This window comes from Neophocaena asiaeorientalis, unplaced genomic scaffold (genome assembly GCF_003031525.2).
Source record: "Neophocaena asiaeorientalis asiaeorientalis breed wild unplaced genomic scaffold, Neophocaena_asiaeorientalis_V1.1 scaffold20, whole genome shotgun sequence".
Classification (NCBI taxonomy): domain Eukaryota; kingdom Metazoa; phylum Chordata; class Mammalia; order Artiodactyla; family Phocoenidae; genus Neophocaena; species Neophocaena asiaeorientalis.
In genome coordinates, this window is record NW_020173387.1 from 665,775 (window position 1) to 683,994 (window position 18,220).

General features: G+C 41.0%; 1 protein-coding gene across 2 annotated transcripts in view; it reads right to left on the reverse strand.

Moving 5' to 3' along the window:
* Positions 1–17,987, reverse strand: part of PDK3 (pyruvate dehydrogenase kinase 3) — a 49,058-nt gene extending 31,071 nt beyond the window's left edge. For both annotated transcript variants that reach the window (XM_024746619.1, XM_024746618.1), the window contains exons 1-4: positions 17,851–17,987; positions 14,085–14,156; positions 10,264–10,448; positions 8,444–8,533 (exon numbers count right to left, since the gene is read on the reverse strand). In XM_024746619.1, the coding sequence (XP_024602387.1) occupies positions 8,444–8,533; positions 10,264–10,448; positions 14,085–14,156; positions 17,851–17,960 (457 nt within the window). In that variant the 5' untranslated portion in view covers positions 17,961–17,987. The remainder of the gene's footprint in view (positions 1–8,443; positions 8,534–10,263; positions 10,449–14,084; positions 14,157–17,850) is intronic.
* Between the last annotated feature and the right edge of the window lie 233 nt (positions 17,988–18,220).

Here is an 18,220-nt window from a genome sequence, read left to right on the forward strand (position 1 = left end):
ACAAAAAAATTCTAATAAGGTATGTCTATCATCACTTACCCAAAACCCATCTCGAGTGGGAAGCATCAGGGGTTTTTTTTTAAGTGCCAGACCCTCTCCCACTGCCCAAAGCACAGCCAACTGGAGAAGTGGGGGGCAGAACATCTAATGTACGGGCGACCAATCCACAGGCTGACTAGAATCCTAAAACCTGCGGCTGTGGGCAAAAAGACGGGCTGAGCCGATGAAATTCATCTTGTGCGAATTCAGGATGGAGACACTCAGGCAGGGCAGAAGGCAAAAGTAAACACTTAAGAGTTATGATGATCTAGAAGGCCTGGAGTGCCTGTCATTGCCCTAAACAAGCTGCCCTAAAAAGGCTGCCAGTCTACAGACAAGAGTGGGGCTGAGGGGCTGTGACTTGACAAACCCACTTACACAGAAAAAAACCCTTGCTTTCTGTTTCCCAGTTCCAATTTCTATAGCTCCGACTACAAAGTGGTTCCTGCCCTAGGATTACCATGGGACCAACTAGGTTCTTTTAATACATCTGTCTCTTGAGTTGGTGGGAGTGGGTCTCTGTTACTTGCAACCTGAAGAGCCCGAAGTGAGAGCACAAGACGTTATTTCTGAACCAGAATAATGACACGCTCTGCAGAAACTGTTTGTGTGCTATTACGCTAAGCCCAGCAATAAGAGCATTTAGGAACAACACAGGCAAGCTAACGTCACTGTGAGAGCTGACTTTTGTGCCAAGTATTTGTTTGTACCTTTAAAACGATCTTATCACAGGATTTTCCATCTTGTTCCCTGGTTTCTTACACAGAAAGGAGGGAAAAGGGTCACAATGGAAGGCACCTCCCAGAGGATAATAGGAGCTGCTCTACAACACTAATTCTAGCATTCACTGCCACGACGCTATAATTTGCAGATGTGTAAAGGTAGATATTACTGTGCTAAATAAGCAGCAAGGAGGCATGCTTCAGTGTTCTGCACATTCAATTACGATGATGCAAGATGCACCCTTCTACGCATTTATACAACTGTCTAGTCAAAAATAAAAATAGTGTCCCTACCCTTCTACATAAAAGTTTCCTAGAGTCTGCCTCAAGAGATCTAAGTATGGAATCATTGTTAGTTCATTAAGGCTTCCTAAGGCTATAAAACACGCACGTGCACGTGCATAGGCATGCACGGGCACACGCACGCACGCACACACGCACACAGCGGTCATTTGGACTGGACATCTGACTATGCTTAAACCATGCAGGACCTTCACAGCTGAGAAAATCAATAGCAGAGCTATCATTAAAAGTCAGAACCCCCACACCTTGTAAATCAGGTTTCCTAAAACAAAAGGGAAAAAAATATTAGAGACAGAGGGAGAACAGTATGGAGGTTCCTTAAAAAATTAAAAATAGACCTACCATATGACCCAGCAATCCCACTACTGGGCATATACCCTGAGAAAACCATAATCCAAAAAGATACATGTACCCAATGTTCACTGCAGCACTATTTACAATAGCCAGGACAGGGAAGCAACCTAGATGTCCATCAAAAGATGAATGGATAAAGAAGATGTGGTACCTATATACAACAGAATACTACTCAGCCATAAAAAGGAACGAAAAGCTAGAGGGAACCTGCTGTATAGCACAGGGAGCTCAGCTTCGTGCTCTATGGTGACCTAGATGGGTGGGATGGGAGGTTGGGGGAAGGGAGTTCCAAGAGGGAGGGGATATATGTATACATATAGCTGATTCACTTCATTGTACGGCAGAAACTAATACAACATTGTAAAGATTAGCTGAAAAATCTCAGAAGGTACGAGGAGAAGGTAAAAAAACAGTGAAAAAATACCAACTACTTTCAAAAGAGGAAGGGAATGGTAAGACGTCACTGAGAGTTGAAGGAAGCTGACACACATCTCTTCCTCTCCTTGACAGCATTCGGGGGTATTGGGAAGAAGAGCTGGGGAGGCGTGGGCCCTTTGGGACTCTCTGACTACTGTCCCTGGGGCATTTGGGGGCGGAGACTCCAGTGCCTTTTTGCTAGAAGACATGGAAGAACTTCCAGGCCTTCTGATAGTTTGTGCTGTCTGCCTTGTTTATTTTTTCTCAGTCTTATTTTGAGCCAGAAAGAGCTTCTGCTTGGGTATGCAGACACTTAGAGAATTAAAAGTGGGGTCCACAGGGCATGAGACAGAAAGCTATTAAAACATGCTTTCTCCACGGGGAGGAAAGAGACCTTCAGGCTTCCTGCTAGGGTGCCTAGCCAATTTTGCCATGGTAGGAAAGGTAACTGATTTAAGACTAATATCTCATTGAGGAATAAAGATTATATACACCTAGCTGGGAAAACTATTTGAATATAGAGGTTATGAGTATAGCAGATCAGACACTGAATTCATCCAGGAAGGCGGTGTGTGATGGGCATTAGCGCTGGAGATGGGGAAATACACAAGTACTACGGATTTCATATGAAGAGACACATTATTCACAGTTGCTATCTGTAAAGTTGGTATGAATTCAATATAAAACAATGTTCTTGCTCGGTTATGAAGACAGGTGATTTTTGGTCTCTTCTCTCTTTTCCCACATTTTCTCAATTTTCTTCAATGAGCACTTTTTATTATTTTGGTAATATGGTATTAGTCCTCTTGACTGACCAAAACAGAAACAGAAGTTGGATGATTGACAAAAAAGTTGGATAGTGGGAAACCATAAAATGACTACAATTGTAAACATTAACTTAAAATACACACTTGAATACACAATTTATTCCTCTACCAATCTTTTCATATAAGGCCAATGTCTCTCCTTTGAAGAGGCGTCAGCTTGGGGTTCCAGATGATACTTCTTAGATAAACAATATCACACACATCTATGAATTCCAATTCCTATTTCTTTAAAGTGCAAGAAACTTAAAGATACTTGTCAAGCAATCCGAGTGCAGATTCCTTCTGGGATTTTTACTCAGTGCCACCCTGTCACCTAGAAGTTATCTTGTTCACAGTCATTTCATTACATTTTTAAGAATCTCTTCTTTATCAAGTCTTTCCAAAGCATTCGACTTGGTTTTTACGGAAATAAGTCTCTTTTTTGTACTCACATTTCTTCAGTTTACATAACGTATAAATAAATTATGTATACTTATACATATTCATGTGGTATAACTTACACCAATGGTGTGAGGACAAGTAAGTGACCCTTAGTAAGCATATGTCTCACCAAGTGGAAGAAGCATCAGGGCATTCTAGAAAATATGACAAGCCAAGCGTCCTCAGTGTGCTGTGGGTATGATTTATGATTTATGAAGGGAATGAAGGCGGCAAAAGAGCTGATGATGCGGAAGTTGCTTTGCGGGTTCATGCAGTTTCACAATCTGAAACCAGCCTTCACTGTTGTCTTAAGGAAAGAGGCTATGAAGAAATGAAAAACACGGTTTGAAAGAAGCGGTGGGGAACAGGGAGCAGCGCAGTCCTCGCCCCTCGCCCCACGAGTGTGAGGGTAGAAGTGTGCTGGGGGAGGTGACATGCCCCGTGGCAGAGGGGCATGGGGGGGTGATCATCATGGGATACAGCTTTGCCAGGAGCCCAGGCTTTAAGTTGTGCCAGATGAGTGGTAGGAATGGTTACGTGAGAGGATGGGGTAAAATGTGTCCATGGTAACTGGTGGACTCACTGGGTATAAAGTCAAAGGGGGCAGGAGAAAGAGGGAAGATAAAGCTGTGAGTGAGCGCGGGAAGAGGGAGAGGCTGGGAGGCGACCTGGCCCAGGGTCAAAACCTCGACTAAAAAGGCCAAAGAAAGCAGGAGGCACAAACTTCTAGTTTCTTTCTTTCTTTCAAATACTGATCCAACTGTTTTGCACACAATCTTCCGCTAGTGTTTGGTATGAAACTTCTGTCCCTGAGACGAGTGATGCAAGAGTGGATGAGAGTAATTCCAGCCCTTGAGGAATTTACACCCCCATTAGAGCGACCAACAGAAGTACAGAACGATGCCAAGACCAGGCAGGATGTAATAAGTCCAGTAAGAGCCACACAGACAGTAAGTGCTCAAAACAACAGCTTCTGCTCTCCTCCAGCGTCCAGCCTCATCCTCTGATTCACTTGAGCGCTGCTTCATCCGTCTGCCCTAACAACTGCCAAGAACTCTCCGTTACTTCTCTACTTACACTGACTCATGGTTAAAATCTCTCTAAAAAGAATTAGTGAGAGACTTTTTGTGAAGAAACAATGAGATGGTAAAAAGGAGTATTTTTTTAACATCTTTATTGGAGTATAACTGCTTTACAATGGTGTGTTAGTTTCTGCTGTATGACAAAGTGAATCCGCTATATGTATACATGTATCCCCGTATCTCCTCTCTCTTGCGTCTCCCTCCCACCCTCCCTACCCCACCCCTCTAGGTGGTCACAAAGCACCGAGCTGATCTCCCTGTGCTATGCGGCTGCTTCCCACTAGCTAGCTATTTTATATGTGGTAGTGTATGTATGTCCATGCCACTCTCTCACTTCGTCCCAGCTTACCCTTCCCCCTCCCCGTGTCCTCAAGTCCATTCTCTCTCTACGTCTGCGACTTTATTCCTGTCCTGCCCCTAGGTTCTTCAGAACCTTTTTTTTTAAAGGGAGTACGTTTTTACAACTTTATTATGAAGAATTGCAAACGCTGACGGAAGTGCAGAGCACACTGAGGAGAACCCTAGTACACGCATCACCAGCCTCAACACTTCTCAACACAGCCTGATCTTTTTCACTGCCCTACCTCTTGATAATTTCGAAGCAAATCCCACAACGCATTTGACATCATGTGTGATATTTCAAAATACCTCTCTTGAAGCTAGGACACCTTAAAAAAAAACAACCACAATACCAATATGACACCTAAAAAAATTAACAATATTTCTTGAAATATTTCATCAAATATTCAAGGGTCTTATAAATGTCCTAAATGTTTTAAAATATTTTATAATTTATGCCAGAAACAAAAGCAAAGGCACCAACTTATTATATATAATCAATGGTATAAATGAGAAGGCAAATGACTCACATGACGCCCAAGGATGCTCATGAACTTGTCTACCTACAGCCCTTCCTGGGTGCTAGTGCTGCTTCAGGAGCTCTACATATATTATCTCACTTAACCCTAGGACATAGCTGAATTGCCAAGAGCACCATTTTATTGATGACGAAACTGACGCCCAAAGAGGTTATGTAACATGTCCAAGGTCACCTAGCTAACCTAAATGTCTATCAGCTGATGAACAGATAAAACAAAATGCAGTCTATCCATACAGTGGAATATTATTTGGCCATAAAAAGAAACAAAGTACCGGTTTATGTTACAACATGGATGACACTTGAAAACACTGTGCTAAGTGAAAGAAACCATTCACAAAAGACCACATACTGTATGATTTCATTTATACGAAAGGTCCAGAAAAGGAGTATCTATAGAGACAGCAAGTACTGGGTTGGCCAAAAGGTTTGTTTAGCTTTTTCCGTAAGATGGCTCTAGTAGTAGCACTTAATGGTCTTTAACTTCATTTGAAACAATTTTGTTAGATTGTATGTGACAGCTGTCATATCAGCGTGCATTTAAAAAAAGACATCAAAATTGGTGAAATTTTGCGTAGCCGTTTAAATATTGAAGATGGAAGAAAAAAAGCAACATTTTCGGCCTATTATGTTCTATTATTTCCAGAAAGGTTAAAATGCAACTGAAACGCAAAAAAAGATTTGTGCAGTGTATGGAGAAGGTGCTGTGACTGATGGAACACGTCAAAAATGGTTTGCGAAGTTTCGTGCTGGAAATTTCTCGCTGGACGATGCTCCACGGTTGGGTAGACCAGTTGAAGTTGACAGCGATCAAATCAAGACGTTAATTGAGAACAATCAACGTTACACCATGTGGAAGATAGCTGACATACTCAAAATATCCAACACGAGCACTGAAAATCATTTGCACCAGCTTGGTTATATGAACTGCTTTGATGTTTGGGTTCCACATAAGTTAAGTGAAAAAAAACTTCTTGACAGTATTTTGGCATGCGATTCTCTACTTAAACGTAATGAAAATGTTCCGTTTTTAAAACAAATTGTGACAGGCGATGAAAAGTGGATACTGTACGATAATGTGGAACAGAAGAGATCGTGGGGCAAGCGAAATGAACCACCACCAACCCCACCAAAGGCCGGTCTTCATCCAAAGAAGGTGATGTTGTGTATATGGTGGGATTGGAAGGGAGTCCTCTATTATCAGCTCTTTCTGGAAAACCAAACGATTAATTCCAACAAGTACTGCTCCCAAGTAGACCAACTGAAAGCAGCACTAGACAAAAAGCGTCCAGAACTAGTCAACAGAAAACGCATCATCTTCCATCAGGATAACGCAAGACCGCATGTTTCTTTGATGACCAGGCGAAAACTGTTACAGCTTGGCTGCGAAGTTCTGATTCATCGGCCGTATTCACCAGACATTGCACCTTCGGATTTCAATGTATTTCAGTCTTTACAAAATTCTCTTAATGGAAAAAATTTCAATTCCTGGAAGACTCTAAAAGGCACCTGAAACAGTTCTTTGCTCAAAAAGATAAAAAGTTTTGGGAAGATGGAATTATGACGTTGCCTGAAAAATGGCAGACGGTAGTGGAACAAAAGGGTGAGTATGTGATTCAATAAAGTTCTTGGTGAAAATGAAAAATGTGTCTTTTATTTTTACTTAAAAACCGAAGGCACTTTTTGGCCAACCCAATAGATTAGTGGTTGCCTAGGGCTGGGGAGAGGGGTAGTAGGGAGTGACTGCTAATGGCTATGGGGTTTCTTTTGGGGTGACGAAAAAGTCCTAAAATTGGATCATGGTGATGCTTGCACAACTCCGTAAATAAACCAGAAACCCCTGAATTGTACACTTTAAATGGGTGAATTGTATGGCATGTGAATTGTACCATAATAAAGCTTCTTTAAAAGTAAATTACCGAAAAGTTGACCATTTCTCAAGCCAAGGAATATTTATTGACCATCTACACAGGCATATACTAAGTTCTATGCGAGTCACAAAACAAGTATAAGACAAACACCCTGACTTCAAATTGCTTGCAGTTCAAGAGAAAAGGCACATATGCAATATACTATAATGCACTTTTGCTTTATGAATGTGTGCCTTTTTTTTCTAAGGGCAGTCAACTATCTGAACCAGGCTTTCTGAATCATAAAAGCCACTGGGCTAGGGCCAGATGAACATACAAGTGGTGATAAGACCAATCCTGCTTCCCTTCCCTGCTGGGGGCCTACAGAGGGTTATCTTGTGAGAGAGAAACCTACATACAGGGCTCTTAGCGTGCTGAAGCTGAGCCTATTCACTTGTAACTGAAGTAATGTGAGTACATGTTTTCTAACTAAACAGAGGCCAGGGCAGCCTGACAAGCCTAGCCTGAGCTAAGGCCACCGGGGGGATGCCCAGGGTAACCAAACAGCACAGGTGTTCCTTAGCTTTAGCGGCTGAAGATCTGGTCTGTTCCCCCACTGGGGAGGCTGCCCACATGGGGCACCGTCCCTTGGCCCTCCAAGCTCCAAGAGCAAAGGTCACTCTGCTTGAGGCAGGCCTGAGAGCTCTGCCAAGGAGACAAGGCCCTCGTCTGCCTCCTAGGCATTTAGCTACACAATCCAGAAAAAGTAAGAGCAACAGAGATCCCAATGAAGGTCGGAGAGAGCTATGGTCCTGAAACTAGTACGGTGTGTGTTTAGATAAGGAGAGGAGGGCCACAGGAGGAGACACAATCTAGGAAAGAGGACAGTCTGGGGATCTGAGGCTGCAGCGAATAACCCTAACACCGAAGAAAACTGAAGAGGTCCAGGAACCTGGTGGATCACTTACAACCAGGAAGGCTTTCTGGAGCTAGCATTTATCTTAAATGAAAAATGAGGAGACTGCTGTTCAAATTCCAAGTGCCCAGGCACTAGGAACGTATGGCTCTAGGGTTCTGTTCTACCCTGAGGCTGCTGGAACAGAGTCCAGATCCACATCCAGTGAACCCGTGAAGCCCAAATGCCATGTAGATTCTAAAACCTGGAGTGCATGTCAGAAAGATATATACATTTTACAAACACGTGAATTCAGCTGAATTTTGTAACAGGGGTTTGCATTCTCTGAAATTTTCAGACAGTGGTGGCAATTGAAACTTAGACTCTTAAGCTAACACATATTTACTGTTTAGCTAGAACTATAAGAAAAGCCTTAGTCAATGAAGTAGAAACTCCGATTTTGAACATTACTAATTATGCATCGCTTCCCTGAGCCACCTAGAAAGAACAAGGCATATTTGGATCAAATGGCTTGGGCCCAGAGTGGCCTGATGAACCAGCAAACAGTTCAGCGCCATAACCCCACAGCCAAGCGGCCTCAACGAAACCACAATCCTACTGGAACCACAACCGCTAACGTTACGTTGGCCTCCTTACCTTTCACAACATCAGCCACGTTGCAAGTGGGATCGATACTTCCTATGTGTTTGGGATGCGCAGGATTGGTGTCACCGCCAAACAGAAGTGCTAAACAAACACAAGAGAAAAGGGAGAGGATTAAAAACACAGAAGGCTAGGATGGTCAGACAGAGAAATATGGGGCTTGTAAGCTTTGACAAGATTTTCTTATTGTGAAAACCGTTTTAGCATCCACAGTGACTTAGAGCAACAGAATCCACTCAATTGGTGGGTGATCAGCTATCAGACAACTGAGGAGGAAGGATGTGCTGTGAAATCTGCCAGGTGCAGTTAGCAGGTCCTAAAGCAGTGACACGGGCCGGGTATCCAATGCGCTCTCCCCAACACAACGTGACTTGGATGAAAAAAACTTCCTTTCATCCTCAGCCAAGTTTACCCACCTTCTCAGCACTACCCTAGACATTTATTCCAACATTCACTAAATATTTAGAAAATGCAGTCTGCACCATTAGACCAGGCTTGCACAGGGTCTTCACCATGAGCACTTCAAATCCCTCCATCGTGGAGCTTATTTTTCACCGTACTACACACGAACGCTCTTTGTGCAAGCGTTTTTAAAAGTACATTTAACTACTTTCATAATATACAAGGTTTGCAAAATTTTACTTCTGAAAAAAACCAAAATGACCCCCAAAGAAAAAAGTAATCTGAATTCAAATGTTTATATGTGTAGCTATTTTTAAATCAAACAAAAATTGGGAATAACTTAGACTCCACGAAAGGAGAATGCTTAAAATAAAATAGGTAGAGATTTTAATTATGAAAAAGGACAAGTATGGGCATTAGGCCAACACATAAAGTGCCAACTAATTAAGTGGAAGAAAACCAAAAGGTGTGCAAACTTAATCAACGATCGAAAAACATGTACGTATATATGTAGACACACATATGTAGGTCAGAAAGAAACTGTAGTTATCTAAGTAGTTTAAATAGTATTTGGGTTCTCTTTTTTCCCCTATAAATTTCCTGTAAACTGTCAAACATTTACATTTTAAACAGACACACATTTAGAACAAACCCACATTTAATAGCTGCATAACATTTGGCTATCCAAATAAAACACATTAGTAAAATAAAGATGCTCTGTCCATTTTCTGACTCAACAAAGAGGGTGAATTAGACTCTAGACACCTGGATGCTTTTTCATAAGAATTATGAAATCCGACAAAGAAACACGCTGAAAATCAGTTTAAAAGCTTCTGTGGAGAGAATTTTAGTTGTTGTTTTTTTTTCTTATCTGCTTATCAGCCCAGAGAGGAGACTAAAACTCTCAATACAAGATTAGGGTTTGACAAACCCGCTTAATCTGATTTCACTGATCACTGTGAAATAAAAGATCCATGCTCATATTGCCAACTTGTCAGTTCAATATTGTTAGTATCAATGTTTTTAAAACCAAAAAGGAAAACATGTGACGTCCTGAATGAAGACGAGAACAGACCCTAGAGACACTGAAAGTATTCAGAGATGAACACCAGGCTGCCATTAAAGCCGGTCCCTCACCCCCACCAGGAATGTAACAGCAGAGGCTTAAAAGGCAGGCAGTGGTCCTGTCTCAAATATGAGCACCCAAAAAGCCTTTCAAGGATTTCTTTTAACAGAGAGTTCTAATGATTAGCTTTTTCATAGATAGGACTCACTTAGGAGAAACTGAACTAGAAATGAAATTTCTGGACAAAAATGCAGATCAGTAAATTAAAAATGAAGCAACAGGAAAACATTTCGGAGAAATCACTCTGGTTATCTTTTCAAAACTGGACCAAGAAAAGCCAACTTACTGTGCTGATTAATAAGCATGCGGAAAGAGATGCGGTTGGTATAAAACCGGTCCAGAAAATACTGGATGTTACTGCTAATGAACGGATCAAACCCAAACTTCTCCTTGTACTCGATCACTCCTTGGGCCATTGTAGGAACCACATCATTGTGTCTATTTCTGACTTTAATTAGAACTTGTAGAAAGCTGTGTGGGAAGGAAAGAAAAAAACGGTCAAAATGGTCAAAATCTCATGGGCTAATGTATAAACTTCCCAGGTCTATCTCAGTACTATTTACCTGTTGGTATTTATTTTATAAGGCAGAGACATCATTATCATCATAGGCTACAAGGAAGTACTCACGAGAAACTAAAGTATTACTCAGTTTTTGCTTGAAACTTTCTACAGAAAGTCTTCCTTCAGAGATACAAAACGTAGAAGGTTCTAGTAAAGAAAAAAAATGCTCAAATGCCTTTTTAGGAATCCACTGACTTTCCAGATAAGTGATTACTAATAAAACAGATTCTATAAATGTTTGCTGAATACATAATTGCAGAATATATTAATATTTCTTCTGACAACATGAAGACAATCCCAAAAATCTCCAAGGATTTATCATGGAGTCTTAAAGAAATAGCTTCCATGAAGAAATAATGTCAAACTTTTTAAGAATAAAATTTTGAAACGAATTTCCCTCAGCAGTAAAATATGGTGATGAAATGTAGATAGAACAATGGTGATTAAGACAAACCTATTCAAGAATTCCAGTATATTACTGTAAAAGTGCAGAGGGAAAAATATATTGAGGATAGTAACTAAGAACAGAAAGACAAGTCAATGGAACCTAATAAAAAGCCTGGAACCAGGATCAAGGGTGAATGAGTATGTGTGTGTAAAAATTCAGCATATCGATAAAGTGACAATATAAGTCAGTAGGGAAACAAATTAGTTGGGACAGCTGGCTAACAATTTAAGTCACACACCTCAATTTTAAACTTTAAGCCCCGAAATGGGTTTTAAAAGACTTAAATGTAAAAGGGTGAAATTGTAGAAAAGGAAAAAGAAAATCAGCTGAATAAGTATATAACCTTGGAGTAAAGGGAGGCTGTTCTAATACCAAAGGCAGAAACCATGATGAAACAAATAATAGGACTATGCAGGATTTCAGCAATTTTATAGGGACACACATTATAAAGTCAAGAAAAAGTGAAAGCTAGGAAAAATATATTCACAAGAGTTACTATTCTTAGTGAAGGAAAAGATGACCACCCTAACAGAACACTAGGCAAGGGGCCTGGTATCAATAGAAAATGTACCAGAGGAAACGCAAACACCAACAACTTCACCTTCAAAATAATAAAAGAAAAGCAAATTAAAACAATGCAACACTATTCTCCGCTTACAGACTGGCAAAGAATAACCACTGTCAGCCAGAGTGTGGGAGCGTAAACTGATGCATCATTTCTAGGGGCAATTGAGCAGCCTATATCAAAAGCCCAAAGAAAGTCATTCCACTCCCAGGAATTGATTCTAGGAAAATAACTGGACAAGGCCAACAGCTGCATTTAAGAGCTGTTCTTTAAAGCACTGCTTATAGTAGCAAGAAAACCACGAACTATTCTAAAAGCCAATGACAGGAGGTCAAATCACATGAGTTATCTGCAGATGGACCACTATGAAACTACTAATAATGGTGTAGATCTATAATGCTGACACTGTTATTTTTGTAGAACACACACACACACATTCTACACATATAGAAATATATATGCCTAGTTAAAAGTGTAAATGGAAGGAAAATGTTAACAGTGGTTGGCCCCCGGTAATGGAAATTTGGAGTAACCTTATTTACCCAAATAGTCTTATTTTTCTCAATGATGAAATATTTCTGTAACAAATACATATGTGCAAAGACAGCAAAGATGAATAAATCAACTCAGAAATTATAAGGTCATAATATTCTCAAGAAATTTTCTAATGGACCATTTATCCTTTACATAATGCTCTTCCCATCATATTCATAAATTAAATATTACTAAACTGAAACAATTCATTACAGTAGAAAAGTGCCTCAACTTATCTGAGGGGAGGAGACTTGCTTCAATGGTTCAATTCTCAGACTACTTCCCCAATTCTGGGGCTCTTCTAAACTTTATCATTATGACAAACATCCTTGTCCTCTAAGCTACTTTCACTTTACTTAAGTGGTTTCCCTGCCCATGACTGCTATATAACCTCTCACTGATAAGAAAAGGCTGCTACGATGAGCAGAACTCTCCACTCCTTCCTTCACTGCAAACATCAGGCTTCTACAATCCCAAGTCTCTTAACTAGCTTCACGGCAACCTGGACAAGTTACTAAACGTCACTGAGCGAGAGCTATTATCATTACAATCTCGTACACGTTGGATCCAGCACTTGGCAGTTTCCAAAGCAGGCTCGCGTCCATAAATCGCATCTGACTGATAACCTGTTCCAGAAACTGAGACAGGACTCCAGGAAACACACAGAAGAAATTTCATATCATAAACTTCCACAAATCTATATCCCAAAATTTGAAGCTATAGAGGTCAGTCCTAATTTGGAGGATATCAGCCAAACTGTCACTAGCTAATGACTGTTGAGAAACCAAACTTCTGAGTTCGATTTAGTTAACTTTGATAACTTAAATGACAGCAAGGCCTTACAACGAGGAAAACATTACAGCTGGGGGCTCTAATCCAATGCCTCCCTTTCCACATTTCATAGACCCATTAGCAAAACACCTAGCAAAGTATAAAACAGGTCAGGACTTTTTTCCCTTTGTATTTTAATCTGTAACTACATTTCAGCTAGCTACTCACGACTCAGACCAGCAGTTCTGGCAGTATGGTGCACTGCAAAGAGCAATGTACCAAGGAAGAGGAAACATGATTTACAGATCCAGCTCTGCTCCTAACTAATGTTACAATCTTGGGGAAGTCACCTCACATCTTGGACCTCAGTTTTCTTATCTGTGAATTGAGAGAGCTGGATTAAATGCCTCCAGCTAAGGTCTCTCACGTAACACGGTGCTTCTTAGTTCTTTTTATGGAACAGCTACATGTAAGGCATTTGGTGTCACAATGATGTGGGTCAGGTTTCTACTTAGAAAGAAATTCCTCAGCACAACAGAAATAATATGTCCATAAGGCCTGCCATATGCATTCACTGATGGGTACATGAAAGAGGAGGAAAGTAATGTGAAGGGGACACAATTTCTCTTGGGGGTGAAAAAACCACACTCAGAGCTAGGGTCAGCGTTTCCCGGTTAAATGAAAAGGAAAAACCAGAAATATTTTCCATCAGCATGAGAATTTAGCAGCCTTCGTGCCTAACAACAGCAACAGAATTCAGAATAGCTGTTATGTTAATAGCATACTCTTTTACGCTGCTCCAAAATAAAAGCATTATTGATGCTCTGAGCTCAAATGTAATATCGCATTGAAAATTTAAAAACAAATTGTAAAGGACTAAGTACATAAACTCATGTACACACAGAGGCCAGTGCCTTCTTAAAACTACCACTAGGTGGAACATTTACTGCAATATTTACAGTGAGTGTCCAGCACGAGTTCACCGGAAGACAAGGATTAAGAATTAGATCGTGAAGCGTAATTGGAAGGGTCATTATTCCCTTGGTACTATGTTAAATTCTTAACTCAAATTTTAAAAAACTGCAACGTTGAGCTGTTACCCATTAAGAAACCTAATGCTTTCGGCCAAGTTGTACTTCTTGGTTCTTAATGACATGAGTTCCATTCACCAAAACATTTTTTAACCTAGATATTTTGACTTTCAGGTAAGTTTGGTACCATACTTACTTATCCAAGACGTGTGGATCTTCAGGGCTCTTATTTTCATATTCTAGAAGTTCAAGAAAACTCTGCATATACCTGAAAAAAAGAGATACTGTGTTAGTTGCCTACCCTACATCCATCCTCCTTTCCCTTTTCCTTAGGAGTACGTTAAATTTCCACCCAGGTATCCATCCAACCCCCTCCACCCGCCATGTAGCCCAAGTGCTTCCGGGGAAGCTGATACCATGCAAAGCTCCTGGGTGGCCCTGTTTTTCTCTGGGTAATCCTATTTCTCTTGTCACTAATTCCTCATTAGTCCGATAGTTCTGGCCTAAGCCTGTCACTGAGTCGCATTTCCCTGAACACAGGCATTGGCTCAGGAATGGACATCACTGCCTCGATTCAGGCCAGTAAAATAAGAGAGCAGACTTGCTGGCGGTCTTTGGGAGAGAAATTAACTTGCTCTGCTTTTGGACAATGTGGTCCATGGATGTAAAGCCTGGAACTGCTGCAGCTATTCTGTCACCAGGAGAAAATCCAGCCAGAAAATGAAGCCGACCCCATGGAAAGTAGGGCCTTGATAATCTCGTGAATCTCTGAATCAAACCAACACCAAAACCTCATCCTATGGCTGGATCTTACAGTTACAATTTATTGCTTAAGCCAGGTTTAGTTGGATTTTCTGCTGCTTCCTAACACACGTGTCCTAACTGATACATCAAGTCTACAGTTTGATTACCAAAAAAAGTGCACAGAAAATTTAAGAAGCACGTGTGTGACCCTGAAGTGCATGCTAAGAACTTAGAACTAGGGGAGTTTCCTGGCGGTCCAGTGGTTAGGACGCGGTGCTTTCACTGCCATGGGCCTGGGTTCAATCCCTGGTTGGGGAACTAAGATCTTGCAAGCTGCATGGCACAGCAGGAAAAGGAGAAAAAAAGAACCTAGAGCTAGAAATAAAGAAGGTTCCTTCTCAGAGTTAACCTAGTTTCATCAACACGTAATGAAGAAGAAAGAATTCCTCTTAGGCCCTCAGAAACAGCTTCTGGATTAAGAATACTGACATATCTCATTCAGGGCCAGTATAAGAAATAATATGTCCAACAAAGATCTGGAGGACAGAGGAAAAATGGGACTTAGAGAGGCACATTACAGCAGCAGCTACAGCCAGACTGGACCTGCCGGATCTGGTGGGGATTCAGAGATTCCAATTACTTAGAGGTGTATGAGCTCTGCTTTGGGTCTTAACATGTCCTGAAAAAACTATCCCTTATTCTAATTATTTCTAATAATTAATGACTACTAATCCTACTATCCCACTGTGGATAGAGGATGAGGGCATGCCAGTAACTAAAAATGACTGTTAAGCTTATAAATACGTAAACAGGAAGGACGTTTTATTCATCAGCCTCACCTGAACTTTGTGACAATGCATGAGACTAAAGTATGTTCATTACTGGGTATATTTTTTTAAGTTTCTGGGCATATAAGACTATGAATTAGACATTGTTAAAATCACTAGGTTAAACCACCCTGAGAGGCCACAGTCAGCCATCCGCAGTGATGCCCTCTGCCCTGCCACATGTCAGCAGAATTTCAGGCAGGCATCCCATCCTTCCGGAAGGGGATAGTTCATTTAAAGGGCAAAGTCATAAATGGAAAGGAGTCAAAGATTATGCTGAGCTTCCTGGCCTGAAAGTCAAGAAAGCAAGGAGAACACTGATTGAGGTGGGCTTCACGGCCTGTTATACTTAAGATTTGCTTTCAAGAGGAAAAGGAAATGGCAAGTAAACACAATGCATGATCCTGAACTGGATTCATAAATCAGGGGTGAGGGTGGGGATTGCTTAAGAAGAAAAGCACTATTAGGACTAGTGATGAAAGACAGTAGGGTCCACATATTAGATAATATTACTGTATCAATGTTAAATTTACCAAATTGGATAATCAAACTGTGGTTTTCTAAGAGTTGTTCTAAGGAGATACACACTAAAGTATTTAGGGGTAAAGGGGCATGATGTATACCATTAACCCAAATGGTTCAGAAAAAAATAATGTATTTTATGTGTGTATGTGTGTACCATACATATATATCTATATTGAGAGAGGGAGAGAGAATATGAATGAGAATGATAGAACAAATGTTAGCAAACCCTTCTGTTAAATACGCAATTATTTCAAAATCGAATGTTTAAAAAAGAAAGGGAAGAAGTAACATGCACAAGTTTGCAATGGCTATGGAAGAGAAATAGTAAGGAGACCAAAAAGAAAAAAAAAAGAGCTGACTCAGTAATGTGAGTCAGCAATTTGCCAGCAATTCACTCTGAAGCCCCTGAAGTGACTTTTACATAAGTGATAGTAAATGTTTGACTGTCACTGCCACCATGACTGGGGACTTGAAAGTCAGCTAGCCTACCTAGAATTCCCAGCACAGTAGCTAGCTCCCAGGAGTGCTTATATACTTTCTGCTGGAAAATCTCTAATCATGGTCTTGGAGCAATAAAGAAGTCTCATGCAAACAAGTACTCGCTGTTCCTGAAACAAGCTATGAGTTTACGGTAGAATCCAAGTGACCTTACGATGGGAGCCATGGTCACCACCTCTCTTGAGCTTTCCGGGGTCCCGGGGCCCCTGCGCCTGCCTCGGTGAGGGGCTGCTGCTTGTCTGGGACAAGGACGGACCACCCAATAGACTGTTTCTCAGACGATTCATTCTCAACCTTAACAATTTATTATAATCAGTATTACCGAGGAATGACTGTTGAATGGCCATCTTTCAGTAGCCCGGCCTCCGTTAATACTCTAGATGCCAACTAATTCATGGTTCCGCTCTCCCCATATCTGTCCACATCATTCCCATCCCCTAAAGTGCTCTCCCTGTTCCTGTCAGTTCCACCCCCCACCCCCCCGCACCAAGGTGCAGCGCAGACCACAGTCGGTACCTCCCTCCCCCAGGCCCCCATGGCACCTCCTCAGTGCTGGCTTGAGAGCACTTTGTGCATCTGGCCTCCTGAACCCCTCCAGCTTTCTCCACGGGGACTTCTTCTTTGCTTGTAGAATACAGAGGAGACAAGCGAGCGCTTCTCAAATCTATGCAAATCCCTTTCTAAAGATACACCACCTGCTCTTCCCTCCCACCACTCACCCATCCCACTCTGCCTACAGAGTGGGCAGTTCAGTCACAGATTCAACTTCTTCAATTAGACAGCACACGCTTTAAGCATCAGAGCTACACCTGACTGAATGCTAACATACTCTGTGAAGATACTTCAGACTTTTCATGGGGGAGATGAGGTACAGCAGCTAGCTCGTACTTTTCACATGGGAGGTTCCCCTTTAAATGACTTAATTTGTCCTAAAATAAGTACTGTCTTCTAAAAACTTCTTTAAAAGGAAAACAGAAAAAACACGGCAGAGACTGGATCAAAGCAGCAACATTCCCCTATCCAAAGAATTGCAGATCTGCTCACATGGGACACTGCATTGCTATTCTTCTATATTTTTCTGTACTTTCCCATTTTCTTCAATGAAAAATCACATTTATAACCAGAAAAAAAATTTGAAAAGTCAACAAAGTGTCTAGTACAGTTGAAAAGTATTTTCCTTAGGACAATTATACACTGTCAGTTAAAATAAAAAAAAAAAACCCAACTTTTAATTACCTGGGAAACCCGGCTATCCTGAATGACTCGTTCCCACAGAAGCAGTACGTGTACTTTTAGGGAGAATGGTCCCAATGCCAAATGTTCAGAGCATTCTGGGTAGACCCATCTGAAGCCACACTATTTACTTACCAACTCTGAACCAATCCCACTGAAGGGCGGTTAAGCAAGTTATCCGGCAGAAGATTAACTTCTCTCATTGTGTTAGCCAGGCGCACAGGAAGCTCCTTTCGTAGGAACATATATGAAGTTTTCTCACATGCATTATCTCTCCCTATTAAGAGATGAAAAATGTTCCATGATTTTATAATCTAACAGATGGAATAATAAAATGTTCTCATGGTAGCCCAGTGACTGGTCGGGAAGATAAAATTAAGTAATATTGCAGTCTCTAGTTAAATATTTATCCTCTGAAACAGCAAGTTTAAGAAAATAATTTAATTAGAATAGAAAAAGAACATTTATTCCAAGAGGCAACCTTGAAAGCAGTGTTTTTCCCTCA